Source organism: Anomaloglossus baeobatrachus, chromosome 9 (genome assembly GCF_048569485.1).
Source record: "Anomaloglossus baeobatrachus isolate aAnoBae1 chromosome 9, aAnoBae1.hap1, whole genome shotgun sequence".
Taxonomy (NCBI): Eukaryota; Metazoa; Chordata; class Amphibia; order Anura; family Aromobatidae; genus Anomaloglossus; species Anomaloglossus baeobatrachus.
Window position 1 is genome coordinate 200120266 of NC_134361.1, and position 24083 is coordinate 200144348.

The following is a 24083-nucleotide window of genomic DNA, read 5'->3' on the forward strand; positions in this document are numbered from 1 at the left end:
CGCCCCCCCCACAGATTGGCCTCTCGCCCCGGCACCCTGCAGGCATTGGCAACTCTGCCACGCCACGCCCCCCTCACGCAATGCACGCTAGCTCTGGCCCCGCCCACCCCCCCCCCCCCCCCCCCCGCATTCCCCGAACTGACACGTCACGGAGCCACGACTCCCAGGTGAGTACTGTAACCCCCTCCCCCCCCCCCAACGGGAGCCCACATCAGCGTACGCTGCCAACCCAGCCGACACTTACCCTCGCATTGCTGGCCTTGCCGCCGTATGCTGGTGTGGGCTCCCGTGCGAGCAGGGGACGGGATACGTTGGTAACCATGCTAGCATAGTTACCAGCTGGTAACCATGCTAGCATAGTTACCAGCACATCAAGGTCCTGCAGCGGCGGAAGATCCACACGCACACACATAACAGCACACACACACACATACACACACATCAGATCACACTCACTCTCACAAACACCTCACACACACATCACATCCACACACTCACAGCATCCGGCGATATCGCTTGCTTCTCGGCCTCGATACTGTGCTGTTGTGACCTTCCAGGACCTGCCGGAGGATCACATGGCCAGAAGCATGTGGTATCTCCGGATGTTGCGAGTATGAGCGCGTATGTGCAATATCGTCAATGTGTGTGTACGTGAGTGTATGCGATCGGGTGTGTGTGAGTGTATGCGATCGGGTGTGTGTGAGTGTATGCGATCGGGTGTGTGTCGGTGTGTGTGAGTGTATGCGATCGGATCTGTGAGTATCGGCAGAGGAGCATGGCGTGCTGGAGGAGGCTGGGAGGAGAGAGGCTGATCCTGGGGAAGGCTGGGATGGGGAGGCTGATGCTGGGGACAGAGAGGCTGATGCTGGGGACAGAGAGGCTGATGCTGGGGACAGAGAGGCTGATGCTGGGGACAGAGAGGCTGATGCTGGGATGAGAGAGGCTGATGCTGGGATGAGAGAGGCTGATGCTGGGATGAGAGAGGCTGATGCTGGGGACAGAGAGGCTGATGCTGGGGACAGAGAGGCTGATGCTGGGGACAGAGAGGCTGATGCTGGGGACAGAGAGGCTGATGCTGGGGACAGAGAGGCTGATGCTGGGGACAGAGAGGCTGATGCTGGGGACAGAGAGGCTGATGCTGGGGACAGAGAGGCTGATGCTGGGGACAGAGAGGCTGATGCTGGGGACAGAGAGGCTGATGCTGGGGACAGAGAGGCTGATGCTGGGGACAGAGAGGCTGATGCTGGGGACAGAGAGGCTGATGCTGGGGACAGAGAGGCTGATGCTGGGGACAGAGAGGCTGATGCTGGGGACAGAGAGGCTGATGCTGGGGACAGAGAGGCTGATGCTGGGGACAGAGAGGCTGATGCTGGGGACAGAGAGGCTGATGCTGGGGACAGAGAGGCTGATGCTGGGGACAGAGAGGCTGATGCTGGGGACAGAGAGGCTGATGCTGCGGGGAGAGAGGCTGATGCTGCGGGGAGAGAGGCTGATGCTGGGGACAGAGAGGCTGATGCTGCGGGGAGAGAGGCTGATGCTGCGGGGAGAGAGGCTGATGCTGCGGGGAGAGAGGCTGATGCTGCGGGGAGAGAGGCTGATGCTGCGGGGAGAGAGGCTGATGCTGCGGGGAGAGAGGCTGATGCTGCGGGGAGAGAGGCTGATGCTGCGGGGAGAGAGGCTGATGCTGCGGGGAGAGAGGCTGATGCTGCGGGGAGAGAGGCTGATGCTGCGGGGAGAGAGGCTGATGCTGCGGGGAGAGAGGCTGATGCTGCGGGGAGAGAGGCTGATGCTGGCGCAGCATGGCGGATGGAGCACGTTTGGGAGTGCGCAGCATGGGAGATGGAGCACGATGGGGGGTGCGCAGCATAGGGGATGGAGCACGATGGGGAGTGCGCTGCATGGGGGATGGAGAACGATGGGGAGTGCGGAGTATGGCGGATGGAGCACGTTGGGGAGTGCGCAGCATGGCGGATGGAGCACGATGGGGAGTGCGCAGCATGGCGGATGGAGCACGTTTGGGAGTGCGCAGCATGGGGGATGGAGCACGATGGGGAGTGCGCAGCATGGGGGATGGAGCACGATGGGGAGTGCGCTGCATGGCGGATGGAGCACGATGGGGAGTGCGCTGCATGGCGGATGGAGCACGTTTGGGAGTGCGCAGGATGGGAGATGGAGCACGATGGGGGGTGCGCAGCATAGGGGATGGAGCACGATGGGGAGTGCGCTGCATGGGGGATGGAGCACGATGGGAAGTGCACACCTCCCCCCAACACACACACACACGCGTGCGCACTGCACAACACACCACACACACACACACACACACTGGGAACCACAAACAACTGCCCTACATAGACACCCACACACAGACAACGCTGCACACACAAATATACGCACATACCGCACAACACACACATTGCACAAAACATACCTCCCCCCAAAACACACCACACACACACAAACCGCGCAACACACACACACAACGCTACAGACACACAGCGCTCCACAAACAACGCAACACACAAACAACACCGCTCTCACCCCCCATCACACCCAGACAACACCCAGAACATGTACAGCGCCCTACACAAACACTTGGTAACTACACACAACATCTATATATATATATATATAACAAAAATCATACATGAACTACACAATACGTAAATTCTAGAATACCCGATGCGTAGAATCGGGCCACCTTCTAGTATATATGTATATATATAATATATATATATATATATATATATATATATATATATATATATATATATATATATATATATATGATATATAATGATATAACCCAGACCATGGGTGTTTAGCTTCTGCCTCCGGAGGACACACAAAGTACTACACTAAAAAGTGTCTGTCCCCAGCATCAGCTCCTCCCTCTGAGCTTATACACCCCCTGGTGAGCCAGTCCTAGCCAGTTTATCGCTTTGTGTTCAGGAGGCATACATCCACACATGCATTCTCATCTGATTTTTTGCCTTTTGGAAAGAGATTGAAGAAAGGCATGTCCCTTCTCACCCCACTGTGTCGGCGGTGTTGTTAAGGTTGATTTCCAAGGCTGGAGCCTTACATGCCGTGCTCCTTCACCATCCCTTCTGGGCTCTGGCTTGAAGTGGGAGCCAGCACGGTCTCCATGCCTGGCAGGAGACCGGTCTCCATCCACAGCCCCTTGAGGATTCTGTTGGACCGGAGCACTCATCCCCAGGGACCTGACTCTGCGTCTCAGCAGCTAAGTACCTGAGACGTTTATGTGTTGGGGGTCCCTGTTCTTTATTGTATGGGGAGAGTATGCTGAATGTGTTTATTTTGACATTTCCGGCGGGTTCTCTAGCTTTCGCCCGAGAACCGCGCCGATGGTGCCTGCGCATCGGCCTTGCCGCTTAAATTTAGGCCCCGGCTTTGCCGGAGGCCTAGTTTCTGTTAACTTCCCTCGCATATCACTCATGCAAGAGGGACAGGCACGGCTCCGCCCGGCGGCCGTTCTGCACAGGGGAGGGACACTCTTCACTGCTGGGGCGTGTCTCATCTCCTGCAGGTCTATGGCCCTCCAGTTCCCGCTCCTCTATAGGAACGCCCCCTAGTCCCGCCCCCTTTCTTCGCTCCGGCGGCCATTTCTCAGCCAGAGTTCACTCTGCGCTGGGCCTGTCTGCACTCTGCATCCCTGCTGAGGTGCTGTCCATTGGGGGTCCGGGCTTCGGGATCTGGAGGGCACACAACACCGCTTCCAGCGGTCTGGTAAGCCACAGCCGGTCTCCGGTTGTGCACCTCTGTATATTCTCCCTGGGGTTCATTCTCTTGCAAAGCCCCCACTCCAGCAGCATGTCTCACATAAGGAGCAAGGCTCCAAAGCTGTATTCAGTATGCATTGCATGTAAGCTCCTGCTGCCTGAACCGAGCACCTGTCCACATTGTGATGTTTGCTCTAACTTGGCGGTGCCACAGCCTGGAGTCTCACCCCCAGTGGTCTCTCAGGCTGCTGCTGCACCTGTGGCTGAACCCCCGGCCTGGGTAGAATCCTTTTCTAGGTCCATATCCCAGTCATTTGCTGACTCCATGGGACTTTTGTCCAGGACTTTGTTGAATATGCATCAGCCCTCCTCACAGGGTGCCTCTAATACTCTTGCCAGGGGATCCCTATCCTCTGACCTCCGTCCATCAGAGCTCACAGAGGATTCATCATCAGGTCCCAGACCCCGCCCTTCTGAGAGAAGGCGCAGGGTTTCCTCCCCCTCCTCATCCCGCGGCTCTGACTCAAGAGCTGACTCTCAAGATGAGGAGGATGCCCTCACGGGGGGCTCGGAGGCTGTGTACCCCATCGATCTCTCCGAGGGTGACTCAGATCTTAGTGACTTGATTGCTTCTATTAATTCTGTGCTGGATCTCAATCCGCCAGTCTCAGAGGAGCAACCCTCTCTGGCAGAAAAGCACCAGTTTACCTCGCCTAAGAGAGTAAAGAGTGTGTTCTTTAACCACTCCAGTTTTCAGACCGCTGTGACCAAACCCAGGGCCTGTCCTGACAAACGCTTTCCAAAGCGTGCTTCGGATGACCATTTTCCCTTTCCACCTGAGGTGGTCAAGGAATGGTCGCACTCCCCAAAGGTAGACCCCCCGGTGTCTAGACTCTCAGCCCGGACCGTTGTGTCGGTGGCTGATGGCACCTCACTTAAGGATTCCACTGACCGTCAGATTGACCTTCTGGCCAAATCTGTGTATGAAGCTGCGGGGGCCGCGTTTTCCCCGACTTTTGCAGCAGTGTGGGCCCTCAAAGCCATCTCTGCTTCTCTAGAGGAGATGCATTCCCTCACCAAGGAATCTATGCCTGAGATGGTTGCCTTAACTTCTCAGGCTTCAGCTTTTTCATCTTATGCCATGTCTGCCATGCTGGAGGCTTCTCACCGCACTGCGGTGGCTTCAGCTAATTCCCTCGCTATCCGCAGGATCTTATGGCTTCGAGAGTGGAAGGCAGATGTTTCTTCCAAGAAGTTTCTTGCGGGGCTCCCTTTTGCTGGTTCCCGGCTGTTTGGTGAACAGCTGGATGAAATCATTAAAGAAGCTACTGGCGGGAAGAGTACTTCCATGCCACAAACCAAGACCAGGAAACCCGCCCAGGGTAGGAATCAATCGAGGTTTCGTTCCTTTCGTTCCTCCAACTGGTCGTCCTCTAAGCCCTCCGCCTCGTCCGCTAACTCAGCTAAGGATCAGAAATCCAACTGGCGCCCAAAAGCGCGTCCGCAGAAGACCGCAGGAGGTTCTGCCACTAAGGCAGCCTCCTCGTGACTCTCTGCCCGCTCCAGCAACGTCCTTAGTCGGTGGCAGGCTCTCCCACTTTGGCGAAGCTTGGTTAAAACAAGTCTCCGATCAGTGGGTGAGAGACATCATATCTCACGGCTACAGGATAGAATTCTCTTCCAGCCCGCCAAACAGATTTTTTTCTCTCAAATCCCCTCTGCTCCAAGGCCGCCGCCTTCTCACAGGCCGTGGCATCCCTGCAGGCAAACGGAGTGATTGGACCAGTTCCCACTCGGGAACGGTTCAGAGGTTTTTACTCAAACCTCTTCCTAGTTCCCAAAAAGGACGGTACCTTCCGGCCCATCCTGGATCTCAAGCTTCTCAACAAGCATGTTCAGGTGCGGCACTTTCGCATGGAGTCTCTGCGATCAGTCATTGCCTCAATGACCCAAGGGGAGTTCCTGGCGTCCATCGACATCAGAGATGCCTATCTACATGTGCCAATCGCAGTTTCACACCAGCGTTGGTTACGTTTTGCCATAGGAGAGGATCATTTCCAATTCGTGGTTCTCCCCTTCGGGTTAGCCACGGCCCCTCTGGTATTCACCAAGGTCATGGCGGCAGTGTTTGCAGTCCTGCACCTCCAGGGGTTGGCAGTGCTTCCTTACCTGGACGACCTTCTGGTCAAGACTCCATCCAGCGCAGACTGTCAGAGGAGTGTCTCGCTCACTCTCACCACTCTAGCCCAATTCGGGTGGCTTGTCAATCTTCCCAAATCCACTCTGACTCCGACCCAGAGTCTCACGTACCTAGGAATGCAGTTCGAGACTTTGCCGGCACTTGTGAAGTTGCCCTTAATCAAACAGCAGTCTCTCCAGCTAGCGGTGCGCTCTCTGCTGCGGCCCCGCCGTTATACCTTCAGGCGCCTGATGCAGGTGCTGGGTCAAATGGTGGCGTCCATGGAGGCTGTTCCTTTTGCCCAGTTCCATCTGCGCCCTCTGCAGCTGGACATTCTCCGCTGTTGGAACAAGCGGCCTTCCTCCTTAAAGAGGTTAGTGGCTCTGTCGCCACGGACCAGGAGCTCGCTTCAGTGGTGGCTTCGGCCCCTCTCCCTGTCCCAAGGGCGCTCCTTCCTGGCCCCGTCCTGGGTGATCCTCACCACGGATGCCAGCCTATCCGGCTGGGGAGCGGTATATCTCCACCACAGAGCACAAGGCACTTGGACTCCGTCCGAGTCAGCCCTTTCAATCAATGTGCTGGAAACCAGAGCCGTGTTTCTAGCTCTCCGAACTTTTCACCACCTGTTGGCGGGCAGGCACATCCGAGTCCAGTCAGACAACGCGACAGCGGTTGCCTACATCAATCACCAGGGCGGGACACGCAGCTGTCTGGCAATGATGGAGGTACAACGCATCCTTCAATGGGCGGAGGACTCCAAGTCCACCATATCCGCAGTCCACATCCCAGGCGTGGAAAACTGGGAGGCAGATTATCTCAGCCGTCAATGCGTGGACGGTGGCGAGTGGTCCCTGCACCCGGCAGTGTTTCAGTCAATCTGCCGCAAATGGGGCACTCCGGACGTGGACCTTTATGGCATCCCGTCACAACAACAAGGTTCCTGTTTACGTGGCTCGCTCCCACGATCCTCAGGCCTTCGCCGCGGACGCTCTGGTTCAAGACTGGTACCAGTTTCATCTGTCCTACGTGTTTCCCCCTCTAGCTCTCTTGCCCAGAGTCCTGCGCAAGATCAGAATGGAGGGCCGTCGAGTCCTCATTGCACCGGACTGGCCCAGGCGAGCTTGGTATCCGGACCTGCTCCAACTGTCCGTAGAGATGCCGTGGCATCTTCCGGACCGTCCAGACCTACTCTCGCAAGGTCCGTTTTTCCGCCCGAATTCTGCGGCCCTCAAATTGACGGCGTGGCTCTTGAGTCCTGGATTTTGACGACTTCTGGTATTCCTCCTGAGGTCATCTCCACTATGACTCGGGCCCGTAAATCTTCCTCCGCCAAGATCTATCACACTACTTGGAAAATTTTCCTGTCCTGGTGTCGCTCTTCTGGCCATCCTCCTTGGCCATTCTCCTTGCCGACCCTTCTGTCCTTTCTACAGTCCGGTCTGCAGCTAGGACTGTCCCTCAACTCTCTCAAGGGACAAGTCTCAGCTCTATCAGTGCTGTTCCAGCGGCGTCTCGCTCGGCTGGCTCAGGTCCGCACCTTCATGCAAGGCGCGTCTCACATCATTCCGCCTTATCGGCGGCCCTTGGATCCCTGGGACCTTAACTTGGTCCTCACGGTATTGCAGAAACCCCCTTTTGAGCCTCTTAGGGAGGTTTCTTTGTATCGTCTTTCTCAGAAAGTGGCCTTTCTAGTTGCCATAACTTCTCTCAGGAGAGTCTCTGATTTGGCTGCGCTCTCCTCGGAGTCACCTTTTTTAGTTTTTCACCAGGACAAGGTGGTTCTCCGTCCGACTCCGGACTTTCTTCCTAAGGTGGTCTCTCCCTTCCACCTTAACCAGGACATTACTTTACCTTCCTTCTGTCCGGCCTCTGTTCATCGCTTTGAAAAAGCGCTGCATACTCTAGATCTGGTGCGTGCTCTCCGGATTTATGTGTCTCGCACCGCTGCACTTAGGCGGTGCACCTCTCTTTTTGTGCTAACCACAGGGCGGCGCAAGGGTCTCCCTGCTTCTAAGCCCACCTTGGCCCGTTGGATTAGATCGACCATTTCGGACGCCTACCAGAGTACTCAGGTGCCTCCCCCGCCGGGGATCAAAGCACACTCGACCAGAGCTGTCGGTGCCTCTTGGGCTTTTAGGCACCAGGCTACGGCTCAACAAGTCTGTCAGGCTGCCACTTGGACTAGCCTGCATACCTTTTCAAAGCACTACCAAGTGCATGCTCATGCTTCGGCAGATGCGAGCTTGGGCAGACGCATCCTTCAGGCGGCTGTCGCCCACTTGTGAAGTTAGGCTCCGCCTACTTCTTAGTTTTTCTGTTTATTTCCCACCCAGGGACAGCTTTGAGACGTCCCATGGTCTGGGTCTCCCTAAGGAACGATAAAGAAAAAGAGAATTTTGTTTACTTAGGCTGCTTTCACACATCCGGCTTGAGCTCTGCGGCTCAATCCGGCTGTGCAAGCTATGCAACGGATGCGTTGAAAACACCGCATCCTTTGCATAAGTTTTTCCTTTGCGGCCAGTCCGGTTTTTGCCGCTTGCGGCATGCTACTGAGCATGCACAGTGGCAAAAACTGCATGCGGCGGCCGGATGCGGTTATTGCCGCATCGCGCCGCATCCGGCCGCCATAGGCATGCATTGAAAAATGCGCCGCATCGGCCAAATGCGGCGCGATGCGTTTTTTTTTGCAGCACGAAAAAACGTGCCAGGCAACGTTCCATCCGGCCGCCGCATCGGCTAAATCTGCCGCATGCGGCAAAAACCGGACGGAACGCAAGGCCATGCGGCACAATGCGGCACTAATTAAAGTCTATGCAGGAAAATCGCAACCGGCAGCAAAAAAAAACGGTTGCTATTTTCCTGCAAAGTGCCGGATTGTGCCGCATAGCAAAAACTGGAGGTGTGAAAGCAGCCTTACCGTAAATTCTTTTTCTTATAGTTCCGTATTGGGAGACCCAGCACCCTCCCTGTTGCCCGTTGGCAATTTTCTTGTTCCGTGTGTTATCACCGGCTGTTGTCAAGACAGAGTCTCCGGTTGTTCCGGCTCTTGCTCTGTTCTACTTGTGGGTGGCTATTCTCCTTCAGCTTTTGCACTAAACTGGCTAGGACTGGCTACCAGGGGGTGTATAAGCTCAGAGGGAGGAGCTACACTTTTTAGTGTAGTACTTTGTGTGTCCTCCGGAGGCAGAAGCTAAACACCCATGGTCTGGGTCTCCCAATACGGAACTATAAGAAAAAGAATTTACGGTTGGTAAATAAAATTCACTTTTTTAATATAGTTCTATGTATATAGCTATAATTTTTTATATATATATATATATATATATATATATATATATATATATATATATATATATATATATATATACACACATACACACACATATATGTATATATATATATATATGCGTATATATACACACATATATATACACATACATGTATACACACACATATATATATATATATATATATATATATATATATATATATATATATATATATATACATACACACATACATATATATATGTGTGTGCATATATATGTGTGTGTATATATACACACATATATACACATATATATAAAAATATATGCACACACATATACATATATATATATGTGTGTGTGTGTGTATATATATATATATATATATATACACACACACATACACACACACACACATATATATATGTATATGTGTGTGCATATATTTTTATATATATGTGTGTATATATGTGTATATATATATATGTGTGTGTGTGTATAGATTTATCTATAGATATATAGATATAGATATAGATATAGATATAGATATATATATATATATATATATATATATATATATATATCTATATATATATATATCTATATATATATATATATATATATATATATATATATATAGATTTAGATATATATAGATATAGATTTAGATATATATAGATATAGATTTTTTTTTTATAATTATATATAATATATATACACTGTATATGTAAATCTGCAGCAGCCAATGACATGATCAGTTTTACTATGTTATAATTCACTGTACTTGTGTATATCTCTATACCTTTTTTTTTTTTCTTTTTTTTTTAGAAATGGCTTTGAAATGGGTAGTGGATTCCATATCCGAGTTGATCTGGCTTCAAGAAGCCCAGCAGTAAGTAGCCTGGGCTGTATACTGCCATCAGATAAGGTTTTCTGCAGGGTCTGCTTTGGGTTTAATTGTTATTTTTCCCTCTTCTTCTTACAGCACGACAACAAGAAAACTGTGTTTGTTGGAAATCTTCCTTATGGTAAGCGTCACTCCTCCACAGCTCTGATAGCACGAGTCCATTGATTAAACATAATAGTGTGTGTGTGTGTATATAGATAGATATTAGATATATACTGTGTGTTTATATATAATATATAGATTTATATTATCCATTTCCCATGCCTCTTTTCCTGGGGGACCTGGCATTGTACAGATATTCCATACATTCCATTGGTAACTGTGTAATACGCCTGTGATATTGCTGTAGAATTCATTCACAGATGCTAAGCTTGTTGCTAGCCTAAATAAGGGCCCTGCATTATAATGTGGATAAACTGTCTAATATTCCTTTTTTCTCTAGACATTGAAGACGAGGCGCTCAGACAACACTTTTCTGATTGCGGCACTATAGAGGGTGTACGTATCATCAGAGACAAGAGCACGGGGATCGGAAAAGGCTTTGGCTACGTCTTATTTCAGGTAATAGCAGCAGATCTGCCCTCCTGGTGGAAAGACACGAGAGATCAGAGTCATTTGTATGTGCCCATATTGGAGGCCCCTAAAAGTCCAAAAGAATGTACATGTATGGTTTCATTTCAAATCCACAAGACAAAGGGGTCAACCCTCATTTTAGGGAGGGAAAACTATGGAATTCCTTTAACCCTCGGAAATACACAGGGATTTCAGGTTTCCATCCATTGTTCTAAAATAAAGAATAAATCAATTGGTGATGAAATGCCTTTAGACTTAAAGGAGTTTTCCACTACTTCCACTACATGAACAACTTCTTCTCATTCCCCATAAAAAATAACAACAAAGCCTATACACCCCTCCAGTGCCGGCGCAATTCCAACGAGATCAGAATATGGGTCCCGGGAACGTGAGATCCCACATCGCTGCAACGGGGCCAACACGGGAGGGGAGTATAGGCTTTCTTATGGGGGCGCACATGGGGAATAAGGAGTGTCCAAATAGTGGACAACCCCTTTAACGCAGTACTCAAGGGAGATAACAAAAAAGGCATTTAAATCCGCAAACTTCAGACTCATATCCGTCCTTTAGTTCTCATGTGCCACTTCATGTGATTTTACAATTGCTCAGTGTGACCCCCACATCACAGCACCGCTGCAGCTAATGAGTGTTCCTCCTGACCCCCACATCACAGCACCACTGCTACTCATGAGTGTTCCTCCTGACCCCCACATCACAGCACCACTGCTGCTCCTGAGTGTTCCTCCTGACCCCCACATCACAGCACCGCTGCTGCTCCTGAGTGTTCCTCCTGACCCCCACATCACAGCACCGCTGCTGCTCCTGAGTGTTCCTCCTGACCCCCACATCACAGCACCGCTGCTGCTCCTGAGTGTTCCTCCTGACCCCCACATCACAGCACCGCTGCTGCTCCTGAGTGTTCCTCCTGACCCCCACATCACAGCACCGCTGCTGCTCCTGAGTGTTCCTCCTGACCCCCACATCACAGCACCGCTGCTGCTCCTGAGTGTTCCTCCTGACCCCCACATCACAGCACCGCTGCTGCTCCTGAGTGTTCCTCCTGACCCCCACATCACAGCACCGCTGCTGCTCCTGAGTGTTCCTCCTGACCCCCACATCACAGCACCGCTGCTGCTCCTGAGTGTTCCTCCTGACCCCCACATCACAGCACCGCTGCTGCTCCTGAGTGTTCCTCCTGACCCCCACATCACAGCACCGCTGCTGCTCCTGAGTGTTCCTCCTGACCCCCACATCACAGCACCGCTGCTGCTCCTGAGTGTTCCTCCTGACCCCCACATCACAGAACCGCTGCTGCTCCTGAGTGTTCCTCCTGACCAAGCCTCAAGCCTCCTCTCCAGTCACAGCTCGTGTGTGGCTTGCTCTCTAATTATGCAAGCCAGCCTCCTGACCATGTCTCTTCTCCAATCACAGCTCCTGGGTGTGGCTTGCTTCTTGCTACTTATGCAAGCCAGTCCAATCACAGCTCAGGGTTGTCGCTTACTTATTGCTTCTTACACAAGCCAGCCCTCTGACAAAGCATCCTCTTCAATCACAGCTCAGGGGTTTGGCTTCCTCGCTCCTTATTCAAGCCAGCCCCCTGACCAAGCTTTTTCTCCAATCACAGCTCAGGGGTGTGGTTTGCTCGCTCCTTATGCAAGCTAGCCCCCTGACAAAGCCTTCTCTCCAATCACAGCTCAGGGGTGTAGCTTGCTTCTTCCTCCTTATACAAGCTAGCCTCCTGACCAAGGCTCATCACTACCTCTGTGTTTTATGTCCTCCTCACTGTGCCTGCTGTTTTGTTTTTTTTTTATTGGTATGCTGGAGATGTCAAATAATAGCTGTGAGAGATCCCAGAATGACTGAGCACCATTATCGCTCATTCTGCGTTTCCTCCGCGCCCCATTGCAGCTTTCAGTGACCACTCCTGGCTTCTTCTGCACTATTTCCACAATTCTTGACATATCACACACAAGCTGTGAATGAGAGGGATGGTCATTCAGCTTTTTAAAGTGGGTGAAATAGTTTGTCTGGTGCTGTTCCCTTCCCCCCATCGCGAGATTTAATGAGTAGGACGGTTGCTTATAGACTTGAAATCATTGGTGTTGCTGACCACCTGATGCAGAAGTAAGCAATATGGGAAGAACTGTAAAATTGCTGGGCAGTAATACAGCTAATTATTGTGTGTGTGTGTGTGTGTGTGTGTGTGTGTGTGTGTGTGTGTGTGTGTGTGTGTGTGTGTGTATAGTCGTCCTATCTCAGACATTATAGGTATATTGATAAGGAAGATTTCACAGTTTCGGGAAATTTCCATCCAGTGACTGTCTGCTGAATCTCAAATGGAAAGTTACTGAGTGCTAGCAGGAGGAATTCAGACCACACAAAGATTGCTGGTATAACTTCCTCTCTCAGAAAAAAGGAGGTGCACACCACACATGCTGTATTGTTACAAGCCTTTATATAGAGCAATAGTGGGTTAATCTCTTAGCAACATTCCTCGCAGTATGCCATTGGTTATACTAGAAGCATATGCAGAAAGCATGTTATGTTTATGTCCATATTTGGGATTTCCTCTTCAGCCCTTCCAGTGCTCGTGGGGCCCCATCTTCAACCCCCTATAACTCGCAGGGTCCTTGTCACGTAGCTCATCAGTTATGGGTCCGAACCTTGCTCAGATACAGCCAGTCGTCATCATAATCATCTTCAGTCTCTTCCTTGTATTACATATCAGCTCCAGACCTTGGTGTACACATACTTGCTCCCTGATATGCAGCAATAATCAGGAGACAGGCTCTATCTTGTTACTCATATACAAGAGAAAGCTTAATTATAGAAAAGCATATAGAAATACATCTAGTATTCTCACAGTAGAAAAGCATATAGAAAAATATATTGTATTCTCACGGTATGCACATGATTTGCCATAAAGGTCTGGATTTGCATTTAGCAGACATTTTTGACGTCTGTCTTATATGGGAATACTCCTAGCTCAATAACCAGTCTGAATTACACTGTCCTCAAAAGCATATTTTATTTTATTTTTTTGCAGGGGACCGACGCTGTGCTGCTTGCACTTAAGTTGGGGAATTCTGAGCTCATGGGGAGAAAACTCCGAATAAAACGGTGTGTCGCCAATGATGCAAAAGGACCAGATAAAAACAGCGGCTTCAGACCCAAGTTTCAGCCGCTAAACAAGGGACATGTGAAGAAACACTCCTTCGTGGGCGAGAGGGCGGATAGTACAAAGAGCAAAAACAAAAGGCCAAACAATAAGATCAATCAAATGGCCACAAAACCAAACAAGAAGCCATTCAATAAGCCAAGGGAGAACCAAACAAACAAGAAGCCATTCAATAAGCCGAGGGACAATCAAACAAATAAGAAGCCATTCAATAAGCCGAGGGACAACCAAACAAACAAGAAGCCATTCAATAAGCCGAGGGACAAGCAAACAAATAAGAATCCATACAAGAAGCCGCGGTACAAAAGGCCAAACAAGCAGCAAGCAAAGAAAAAATGACGTGGACAGAGACTTAATACAAAGACCATGTTATAAATCCTGTAGACTTGTGGGACCTTAGGGCTGCGGCTGAAGGACCTGTGGTTCATTTTAGTTTTTCCTTTACCTATTACAGAATTTAGCATAAAAGGTTTGTGCGAATTTGTAAAAAAATAAATTGTAGTTTTCATTTTTTTATCCCCAATGATCTATGAAATCATGGCGCAGGTCAGAGTGGTGATGCTAACTGTACAGAATATGACCACTAAGAACATGGATTGGCTGCAGCGGTCACATGCTGGCTAGCTCTGTTGCTTTGCAGCGCTGCGGTCCTGGTTTAAAATCCCATTAAGGACAATATCGACAAGCAGTTTGTGTGTTCTCCCCGTGTTTGCATGGGTGTCCAACCAGAAAGAAAACAGAGATCTGGTGCAAATAATGTAATTTTTATCTAATATATAAAGCTGAATGTGTGTATGTCCGGGATTGGCATCTGCACCGTCACAGTTACAGCCACAAAATTTTGCACACTCACACTTCTGGACCCCGAGAGCGTCATAGGCTATGTTTTGAGGGGAAATTTTAACCCCGCGCTTTACAGTTATTCTCCAAAAAAAACTGCCTCCATTAAAGCGAATGGAGCTGGGAGCCACAGTGCAGCCAGAACTTAAGAAGAATGCGCAGCCACGCCCTTATATGGAATGTTGGCGTGTCACAATGCAGCCAGGGAAAGAGGCAGACACAGACAGGGTAAGAGACAGACACAGGGAATCAGACAGAGAGGGAAAGAGACACAGGGTAAGAGACAGACACAGTTAAAGAGAGAGAGGGAAAGAGACTGACAGAGAAAGTGACAGAGATAGACAGGGAAAGAGATTGAGACAGATGGAGAAAGAGACAGTCAGAGACAGACAGGGAGAGAGAGACAGAGAGATATATACAGAGGGGGAGACAGAGAATGGGAAAGAAACAGAGACAGTATCCCGGGCGTTAATACATTCTATTTTTTACATTCTATCCCGGGAATGTTAATACATTCTATTTTGTTAACAACAGTTATTAACCCGGGCGAAGCCGGTTAGTACAGCTAGTTATAAATAAAAAGTATTAACATAACTAGTAAATGGTTAAGTGACAACAACAAAAAATTCTAAAAGAGGCATGCATGCTCACATGAAATGTCATACTACATAAGAGTCACAAAACAAGGTACAGGGCCAATATGACAAAATTTGCTAATTTAAACAAAGTCGGGTATAAATATTAAAGTGCAGATAAGCAAATTGATATTTAACCGGAAAAAGAATAAATAAGTTAATAAATTAACTATAATATCAATAATGCACAGGAATTTTTTACTAGAAAAAAATCATAATCTAAATTGGACGATAAATATAGTAAAAAAAACAAACAAAACAAGTATATTGCACATCAAAAGGGTTTATATTGCACCAGAAGGACTACACCGCAGGAAAAAGCATATCGCATATAAAAACATCAGCGCCATGCAGCACATAAGGGACCTATTGTACATAATATATTCCATAGAGTGGCACTATGCCAGATCATAGTGTCTGTGTGCAGCTGATATAAAGTGCAAGGCAAAACGGTAAGATCATGAAAATGAAAAGCATGTTAATATACAGTGTGTCCACCCATATCCTGTCCACCACCATTAACTTGAGAACAGCAGCAGCTATAGGCATAGAAGTGGTGTCTAGGTATAGTAAAGTAGTCATGCGCTACGCAATGAAACCACCTATAGCGCCACCTGGTGGAAAACAACGGAGTTAGCATTTTTATCTCGAAAACGGAACGAGATAGAGAAAAAAGTGAATTACAAAAATGTAGGGCATCCTCAATTCAATACGAATCGACACCTTGCATACAGAAATGCTATGATATGAAACCCATGACCCCCCCAAAACATTGAATGCTGGTCACGCATATGGCGCTCATTTAACTTTGATGCTCTTGGTGGCCCCCGTCGGCTGCAATGCACATCTGGACTCTGCACAGCATACTGTATCTTGCTGCACGTTGTGCAATATGGTAGGGGACACGTTTGCACAAGCATCTGTGATACGTGGTCGTAGGTCCTGCAATGTTGGTGGAGGGGTCGCATACACCTGCTGTTTGATGTGACCTCACAGAAAGAAGTCCAATGGGGTCAGGTCAGGTGAGCGTGGAGGCCACTCCACACAGCCACCATACCCAATGACTTGTAGGAAGGTCTCCATGAGGTATCGCTTCACGTCCGCAGCCTTGTGAGTTTTACACGTTCTAATCATAGCATTCCTGTATGCAAGGTGTCGATTCGTATTGAATTGATGATGCCCTACAACTTTGTAATTCACTTTTTTTCTCTATCTCGTTCCGTTTTCAAGATAAAAATGCTAACTCCGTTGCTTTCCACCAGGTGGCGCTATAGGTGGTTTCATTGCGTAGCGCATGGCTACTTTACTATACCTAGACACCACTTCTATGCCTATAGCTGCCGCCGTTCTCAAGTTAACACTAGAACTACTGGACTTGTGACACCTATATAGAAATACATGGTGCAAAGTAGTCAAAATGACTATCTTAGTAGTTCTAGTGTTAATGGCGGTGGACAGGATATGGGTGGACACACTGTATAGTGCGCACAAGGGTTTACCTAGTAGATGGAAGCATTCATGTGAGACCACGCTGAACGCCAAACCCCGACGTATGTTTCGGTCTGACTTCATCATGGGTGTGTGGGTTTCCTCCCACGCTGCAAGGATAGGGAATTTTATATTGTGACCCTCAATGGGGACAGTGATGATCACATCTGTGCTGTGCAATTAATGGCGCTATATAAGGGAGTAAAATAAATAACTACTTGTGAACAAAGCATAGGAGGGATGCTGGAGTGTCATTGCAAGTTACCCAGTTAAAAAGAAGAGGTGAGTATAGCTCTAATTTTTAAGGCCAATGTGCCTGAGGTGCAATACCAGACAAAGCCTGTGGAGGAGGGTGGTGCTGTCCGGGTTGGTGGTGGCGAAATTCTCTAACCCTACAATAGTCAATTTATTATGTATTTTTAGCTACCTGCTTTTACGAAGCCCTACCCTTTGTTTAGAAAAGTGTGAGAAGTCGAATAATGTTGGTCCAACCATACATTGCGCCTTATTTTGCAACTGGAGGGTTTCTACATAATTTTGGCAATGTCAGTGGGAATATTTGCTGCTTGATTCAGAAGAGCATTTTTGCGGTCAGACACTGAGCAGAGGCCGGGCTCACAATTTCCATTCTAGTTCTTCCTAAAGGTGTTGGATGGGGCCAAGGTGAAAGACGGCTGCAGCTGCTCGGCCATGAAGCCCCGGCGGGCGCAGTGCTTGTGCTGATGTTACCAGGGGAGGTCTGGACTCTGCAGTTATGGGGTCAGCAGAGCGGTGGAGACTTTTCTGCCCTCAACACTTGGCCCCCGCTCTGTAACGATATGGGGTCCGATTTGCTGCGTTTCCTTCCACTTCTCAATAATATCACAGGTGATGGGGAAGATTTAAAAGGGAAAGTATTTTATGAACGGGGCCGTATGTTATACACCGGTGGGTGAGGGGCCGTATGTTATACACCGGTGGGTGAGGGGCCGTATGTTATACACCGGTGGGTGAGGGGCCGTATGTTATACACCGGTGAGTAAGGGGCCGTATGTTATACACGAGGGCAGAGGTGAGGGACCGTATGTTATACACAGGTGAATAAGGGGCCGTATGTTCTACACGAGGGCAGAGGTGAGGGGCCGTATGTTCTACACGAGGGCAGAGGTGAGGGGCCGTATGTTCTACACGAGGGCAGAGGTGAGGGGCCGTATGTTCTACACGAGGGCAGAGGCGAGGGGCTGTATGTTATACACGAGGGCAGAGGCGAGGGGCCGTATGTTCTACACGAGGGCAGAGGCGAGGGGCCGTATGTTATACACAGGTGAGTAAGGGGCCGTATGTTCTACACGAGGGCAGAGGCGAGGGGCCGTATGTTATACACAGGTGAGTAAGGGGCCGTATGTTATACACGAGGGCAGAGGTGAGGGGCCGTATGTTCTACACGAGGGCAGAGGCGAGGGGCTGTATGTTATACACGAGGGCAGAGGCGAGGGGCCGTATGTTCTACACGAGGGCAGATGCGAGGGGCCGTATGTTATACACGAGGGCAGTGGCGAGGGGCCGTATATTATACACGAGGGCAGAGGCGAGGGGCCGTATGTTATACACCGGGGATGAGGGGCCAGATGTTATACACCGGTGGGTGAGGGGCCGTATGTTATACACCGGGGATGAGGGGCCAGATGTTATACACCGGTGGGTGAGGGGCCGTATGTTATACACCAGGGATGAGGGGCCGTATGTTATACACGAGGTCAGAGGTGAGGGACCGTATGTTATACACTGGGGATGAGGGGCTGGAAGATATACACTGAGAGCCGGATATTATACATCGGGGGCATACGCTGTGGTTTCTGTATTAGATTCAGAGCTCTGGTCTGTGGTGTATATGTGTTTTGGTAGTGTGTGGTCTCTATTATCATGCATATGAATACATAGATGTGCATGCGCGACCCGGTGATGTCTCTGGACAGGCGTGAGACTTTGCCCAGCGTTGTTGATGACGTCTCTTGCGTCATCCACATACCTAGGCTAAATCTTGTGTCTGCGTAGAGACTTTGCCATTTCATGTGACGCGCCCCAGGGCTTCGGGGTGCTCTGTCCCGGGCCTGGTTTCACAGGGGAGATGTCACGGGTGTCATGGCTGTTGCCCTGTTCCGTGACCCTGGGGGTCACTTTAAAAAAAAAAAAGTGGGTATTTATAGTAAAGTTTTTGTCATGACATCACTTGCGGTATGTGGTTATATGCAGAGAGCCGCCGCTGTAAAGTCTCTTTATACTGGGGCTGCTGGTTAGATGCAGCTTGGATGTTATGGCCCTTCGCAAGTGGGGCTGAGCCCCAGGGGACAATGATGAGAGTAGTGTGGGAAGAACTCAGACGACACAGAACTGGTCTTTACTCACTGTCGCGGAGCTATAACCCGACTGGTGCTGGTTTCTGCCAAGTGTTCTTTTGGTGCCAGTGCTGTGACCTGGAGAGCTCTTCTTCCTTGCACCCTTTGTGGAATTGGTGGGTCCCCGTGACCTGAAGCGTCTAGGAGTCCCCTCCTGGTTTCTCTCTCCCTTGGCCTGTATGGCAGGCAGCTTGAACCTCTCGTGGGTGGACTCTGGTTCCTGCTCCCAGGTTCCCTCTTTGCTACTGTGCGATGGACACTATGGACAGGGAGGTCCTTGATGGTCCCCTCACCGGGCAGAATGATCAGGTCAGCCTGAAGCGTCTTCTTGAACTAGGGATCTGCACCCCGACTGTGCTTGGTCCTGTGAGTACTGGGACCGTACTTCACAGGCTACCGTTCTTTTTGCCCACAGTTCTTACTGCAGGTCTCAACACACGTTGTGTCTCTTCCTCTCCTCTCCTTACTCCTCGCTGACTAAGGGTATGTGCGCACGTTGCGTACTAGCCCAGCACCGAAAAGGTGCGCTTCAGAGCGCAGCTGAAAAGCTCCGTTCTGAAGCGCATGGTGCCGGCGAGAACGTGCGCTCTGCCTGCAGCTCCTGCCATAGACAGAGCAGGAGCTGCCGGCAAAGCGCAGGAAAGAAGTGACATGTCACTTCTTTCTTCGGCGCTCCATTGGGAGACCCAGACGATTGGGTGTATAGCTACTGCCTCCGGAGGCCACACAAAGCATTACACTAAAAAGTGTAAGGCCCCTCCCCTTCTGGCTATACACCCCCCGTGGGAACACGGGATGCTCAGTTTTCAAGCTTTGTGCGAAGGAGGTCAGACATCCACGCATAGCTCCACTGTTTAGTCAGCAGCAGCTGCTGACTATGTCGGATGGAAGAAAAGAGGGCCCATACTAGGGCCCCCAGCATGCTCCCTTCTCACCCCACTTTGTGTCGGCGGTGTTTGTTAAGGTTGAGGTACCCATTGCGGGTACGGAGGCTGGAGCCCACATGCTGCTTTCCTTCCCCATCCCACTGAAGGGCTCTGGGGAAGTGGGATCTTAACGGCTTCCAGACTCTGAGGCCGGGCTCCATCCACAGACCCGGAGATCCTGCTGGATACGGAGCTGAGTGCCGTCAGGGACATGGCCCTGCAACAGTCAGGTACTCTGTGTCCCCGTACAGACAGGCACAGGCACACGCCAGAGTTGCTGGGTGTGCTAGTGCGCCGGGGACACTAGCGCTGTGCGCATGGGTCTTAGTCACTACAGCTTTGCTGAGTGACTTTTCTGTGTTGGGAACTACCGCGCCGACCGCCCCTGGAGCGGCGGCGCGGCTGAGACTTGTAGTGCGCCGGGGACTCGCGCTGACCGCGCTTTTACGGCGGCAGCGCTCATAAATCTAGTCCCCGGCTTTTGCGGCCTAGCTCCGCTTCGTTCCCGCCCCCAACCCTGTCAATCACGGAAGGGGAGAGACGCTGTACAATAGTCAGCGCCGAGGGCTGGAGTCTTATTTACATACTCCAGCCCTCTCACTGGGCACAGTGGGACGCCAGTTTCCCGCTTTTTGTCTGCAGCACGCCCACGGCCCGCCCCTCTTCACAGGACGCTGGCAGCCATTCCTGCACGCAGTCTGAGCTGGAGAACGGACATAGCCCTGGGAGACCTAGACAAGGGATTCTGGCGACCACACACCCGCTGTTAAGCGGGCGGTAAGCAGCACAAAAGTGCTGACCCCACTAGTGCCACAGTGTTATTTAGTGTACTTTTTGTCTGTACCTATATATTGCACTGTACGGTCGCTTCTTGGCTTATACCCTATTGCTCTGAGGAGACAACAGCATGTCATCCGCAAAAAGCAAGGGTGCCAAGGCACAGGCTTTATATGCTGCCTGTACCGCATGTGGGGCTGATCTACCGGCAGGTTCCACTGACCCCCATTGTGTGCAATGTTCGGTCCCTGTGCCACTTCGTCAGCCGGAGCCTATGGTGGTAGTGACCCAGGCAGAGACGCCTGTGAACCCTGCCCCAGTGACGGGGACAGAGTTTGCAGTTTTTGCTGATAAGATGTCTGTGACTATGTCAAAAATACTTGAAACTTTGCAGTCCAGGCCGGTCACTCAGACCATGGACACTGTTGATGCAATGTTCCCCGGTCCCCCTCAGTTGGAACTAGTCCAGGCTACAAGGGGGTCTCAGGCATCACAGGCTGACGGCTCTGACTCGGACGACAGTCCCAGGCAGCCTAAGCGAGCTCGCTGGGAAAGACCCTCGACGTCATCACACTGGTCAGGGTCTCAGCGAGAGGCTTCTCTGTATGATGAGGCAGAGGTAGCTGATCAGGAGTCTAATCCTGAGACCGCTCTCAATCTGGATACTCCTGATGGTGACGCTATGGTAAATGATCTTATAGCGGCCATCAATAGACTGTTGGATATTTCTCCCCCAGCCCCTTCAGCGGAGGAGGCAGCTGCACAGCAGGAGAAATTCCATTTCAGGTATCCCAAGCGTAAATTGAGTACTTTTCTGGACCACTCTGACTTCAGAGAAGCAGTCCAGAAACACCATACTCATCCAGACAAGCGTTTCTCCAAACGTCTTAAGGATACACGTTATCCCTTTCCCCCTGACGTGGTCAAACGCTGGACCCAGTGTCCAAAAGTGGACCCCCCAATCTCCAGGCTTGCGGCTAGGTCCATAGTTGCAGTGGAAGATGGGGCTTCACTAAAAGATGCCAATGACAGACAGATGGACCTTTGGTTGAAATCGGTCTATGAAGCTATCGGCGCGTCGTTTGCTCCAGCATTCGCGGCCGTGTGGGCACTCCAAGCTATTTCAGCTGGTCTGGAGCAGGTGGACTCTCTCATACGTCCATCAGTGCCGCAAGTCCTTAACCTCGCAAATGTCTGCGTTTGCGACTTACGCTATCAATGCGGTCCTAGACTCCACGAGCCGTACCTCTATGGCGTCCGCCAACTCTGTGGTTTTGCGCAGAGCCTTGTGGTTAAAGGAATGGAAAGCAGATTCTGCTTCCAAAAAATGCTTAACCAGTTTGCCATTATCTGGAGATAGACTGTTTGGTGAGCAATTAGCTGAAATCATTAAACAGTCGAAGGGTAAGGATTCTTCCTTACCCCAGCCCAGATCAAGCAAACCTCAACAGAGGAGAGGACAGTCGAGGTTTCGGTCCTTTCGAGGCTCGGGCAGGGCCCAATTCTCCTCGTCCAAGGGGACTCAGAAGGAGCAGAGGAGCTCAGATTCCTGGCGGGCTCACTCACGCCCAAAGAAAGCAACCGGAGGAACCGCTTCCAAGGCGGCTACCTCATGACTTTCGGCCTCCTCCCTCCGCATCATCGGTCGGTGGCAGACTCTCCCGCTTTTGCGACATTTGGCTGCCACAGGTCAAGGACCGGTGGGTAACAGACGTTTTGTCCCACGGGTACAGGATAGAGTTCAGTTCTCGTCCTCCGCCTCGGTTCTTCAGAACTTCTCCACCTCCCGACCGAACCGATGCCCTTCTGCAGGTGGTATGCTCTCTAAGGGCAGAAGGAGTGGTGATCCCTGTTCCTCTTCAGGAACGAGGTCAAGGTTTTTACTCCAATCTGTTTGTGGTGCCAAAAAAGGACGGCTCGTTCCGTCCTGTTCTGGACCTAAAACTGCTCAACAAGCACGTAAAAACCAGGCGGTTCCGGATGGAATCCCTCCGCTCTGTCATTGCCTCAATGTCTCAAGGAGATTTTCTAGCGTCAATAGACATCAAAGATGCTTATCTCCACGTGCCGATTGCTCCAGAGCACCAGCGTTTTCTACGCTTCGTGGTAGAAGACGAACATCTTCAGTTCGTAGCCCTGCCCTTCGGTCTGGCGACAGCCCCACGGGTTTTCACCAAGGTCATGGCAGCAGTGGTAGCAGTCTTGCACTCTCAGGGACACTCGGTGATCCCTTACTTAGACGATCTGCTTGTCAAGGCACCCTCTCAGGAGGCATGCCAACACAGCCTAAACGTTGCGCTGGAGACGCTCCAGACTTTTGGGTGGATCATCAACTTTTCAAAGTCAAACATGTCACCGACCCAATCACTGACATACCTTGGCATGGAGTTTCATACTCTCTCAGCGGTAGTGAAGCTTCCGCTGGACAAGCAGAGGTCGCTACAGTCAGGGGTGCAGTTTCTCCTTCAAGGTCAATCGCACACCTTAAGACGCCTCATGCACTTCCTAGGGAAGATGGTGGCGACAATGGAAGCAGTTCCGTTTGCCCAGTTTCATCTGCGCCCACTTCAATGGGACATTCTCCGCCAATGGGACGGGAGGTCGACGTCCTTAGACAAGGAAGTCCTCCTCTCCCAGACAGCCAAGGACTCGCTTCAGTGGTGGCTTCTTCCCACCTCATTGTCACGGGGAAGGTCCTTCCTACCCCCTTCCTGGGCGGTGGTCACGACAGACGCGAGTCTGTCGGGGTGGGGAGCAGTTTTTCTCCACCACAGGGCTCAGGGTACGTGGACTCAGCAGGAGTCCACTCTTCAGATCAATGTTCTGGAAATCAGGGCAGTGTATCTGGCCCTACTGGCCTTCCAACAGTGGCTGGAAGGAAAGCAGATCCGAATTCAGTCGGACAACTCAACAGCGGTGGCATACATCAACCACCAAGGCGGGACACGCAGTCGGCAAGCCTTCCAGGAAGTCCGGCGGATTCTGCTGTGGGTGGAAGCCACGGCCTCCACCATATCCGCAGTTCACATCCCGGGCGTAGAAAACGGACGTGTTTCAGGAAATCTGTCGCCGCTGGGGAATGCCGGACGTCGACCTAATGGCGTCTCGGCACAACAACAAGGTTCCAGCCTTCATGGCGCGGTCTCGCGATCTAAGAGCTCTGGCGGCAGACGCCTTAGTGCAGGATTGGTCGCAG

At 50.7% G+C, this 24083-nt stretch overlaps 1 protein-coding gene across 1 annotated transcript in view; it reads left to right on the forward strand.

Moving 5' to 3' along the window:
- Nucleotides 1-14369, forward strand: part of RBM34 (RNA binding motif protein 34) — a 53929-nt gene extending 39560 nt beyond the window's left edge. The window contains exons 9-12 of the mRNA XM_075322857.1: nt 10017-10080; nt 10174-10216; nt 10538-10656; nt 13715-14369. Of these exons, the coding sequence (XP_075178972.1) occupies nt 10017-10080; nt 10174-10216; nt 10538-10656; nt 13715-14185 (697 nt within the window). The 3' untranslated portion in view covers nt 14186-14369. The remainder of the gene's footprint in view (nt 1-10016; nt 10081-10173; nt 10217-10537; nt 10657-13714) is intronic.
- The last annotated feature ends 9714 nt before the right edge of the window (nt 14370-24083 follow it).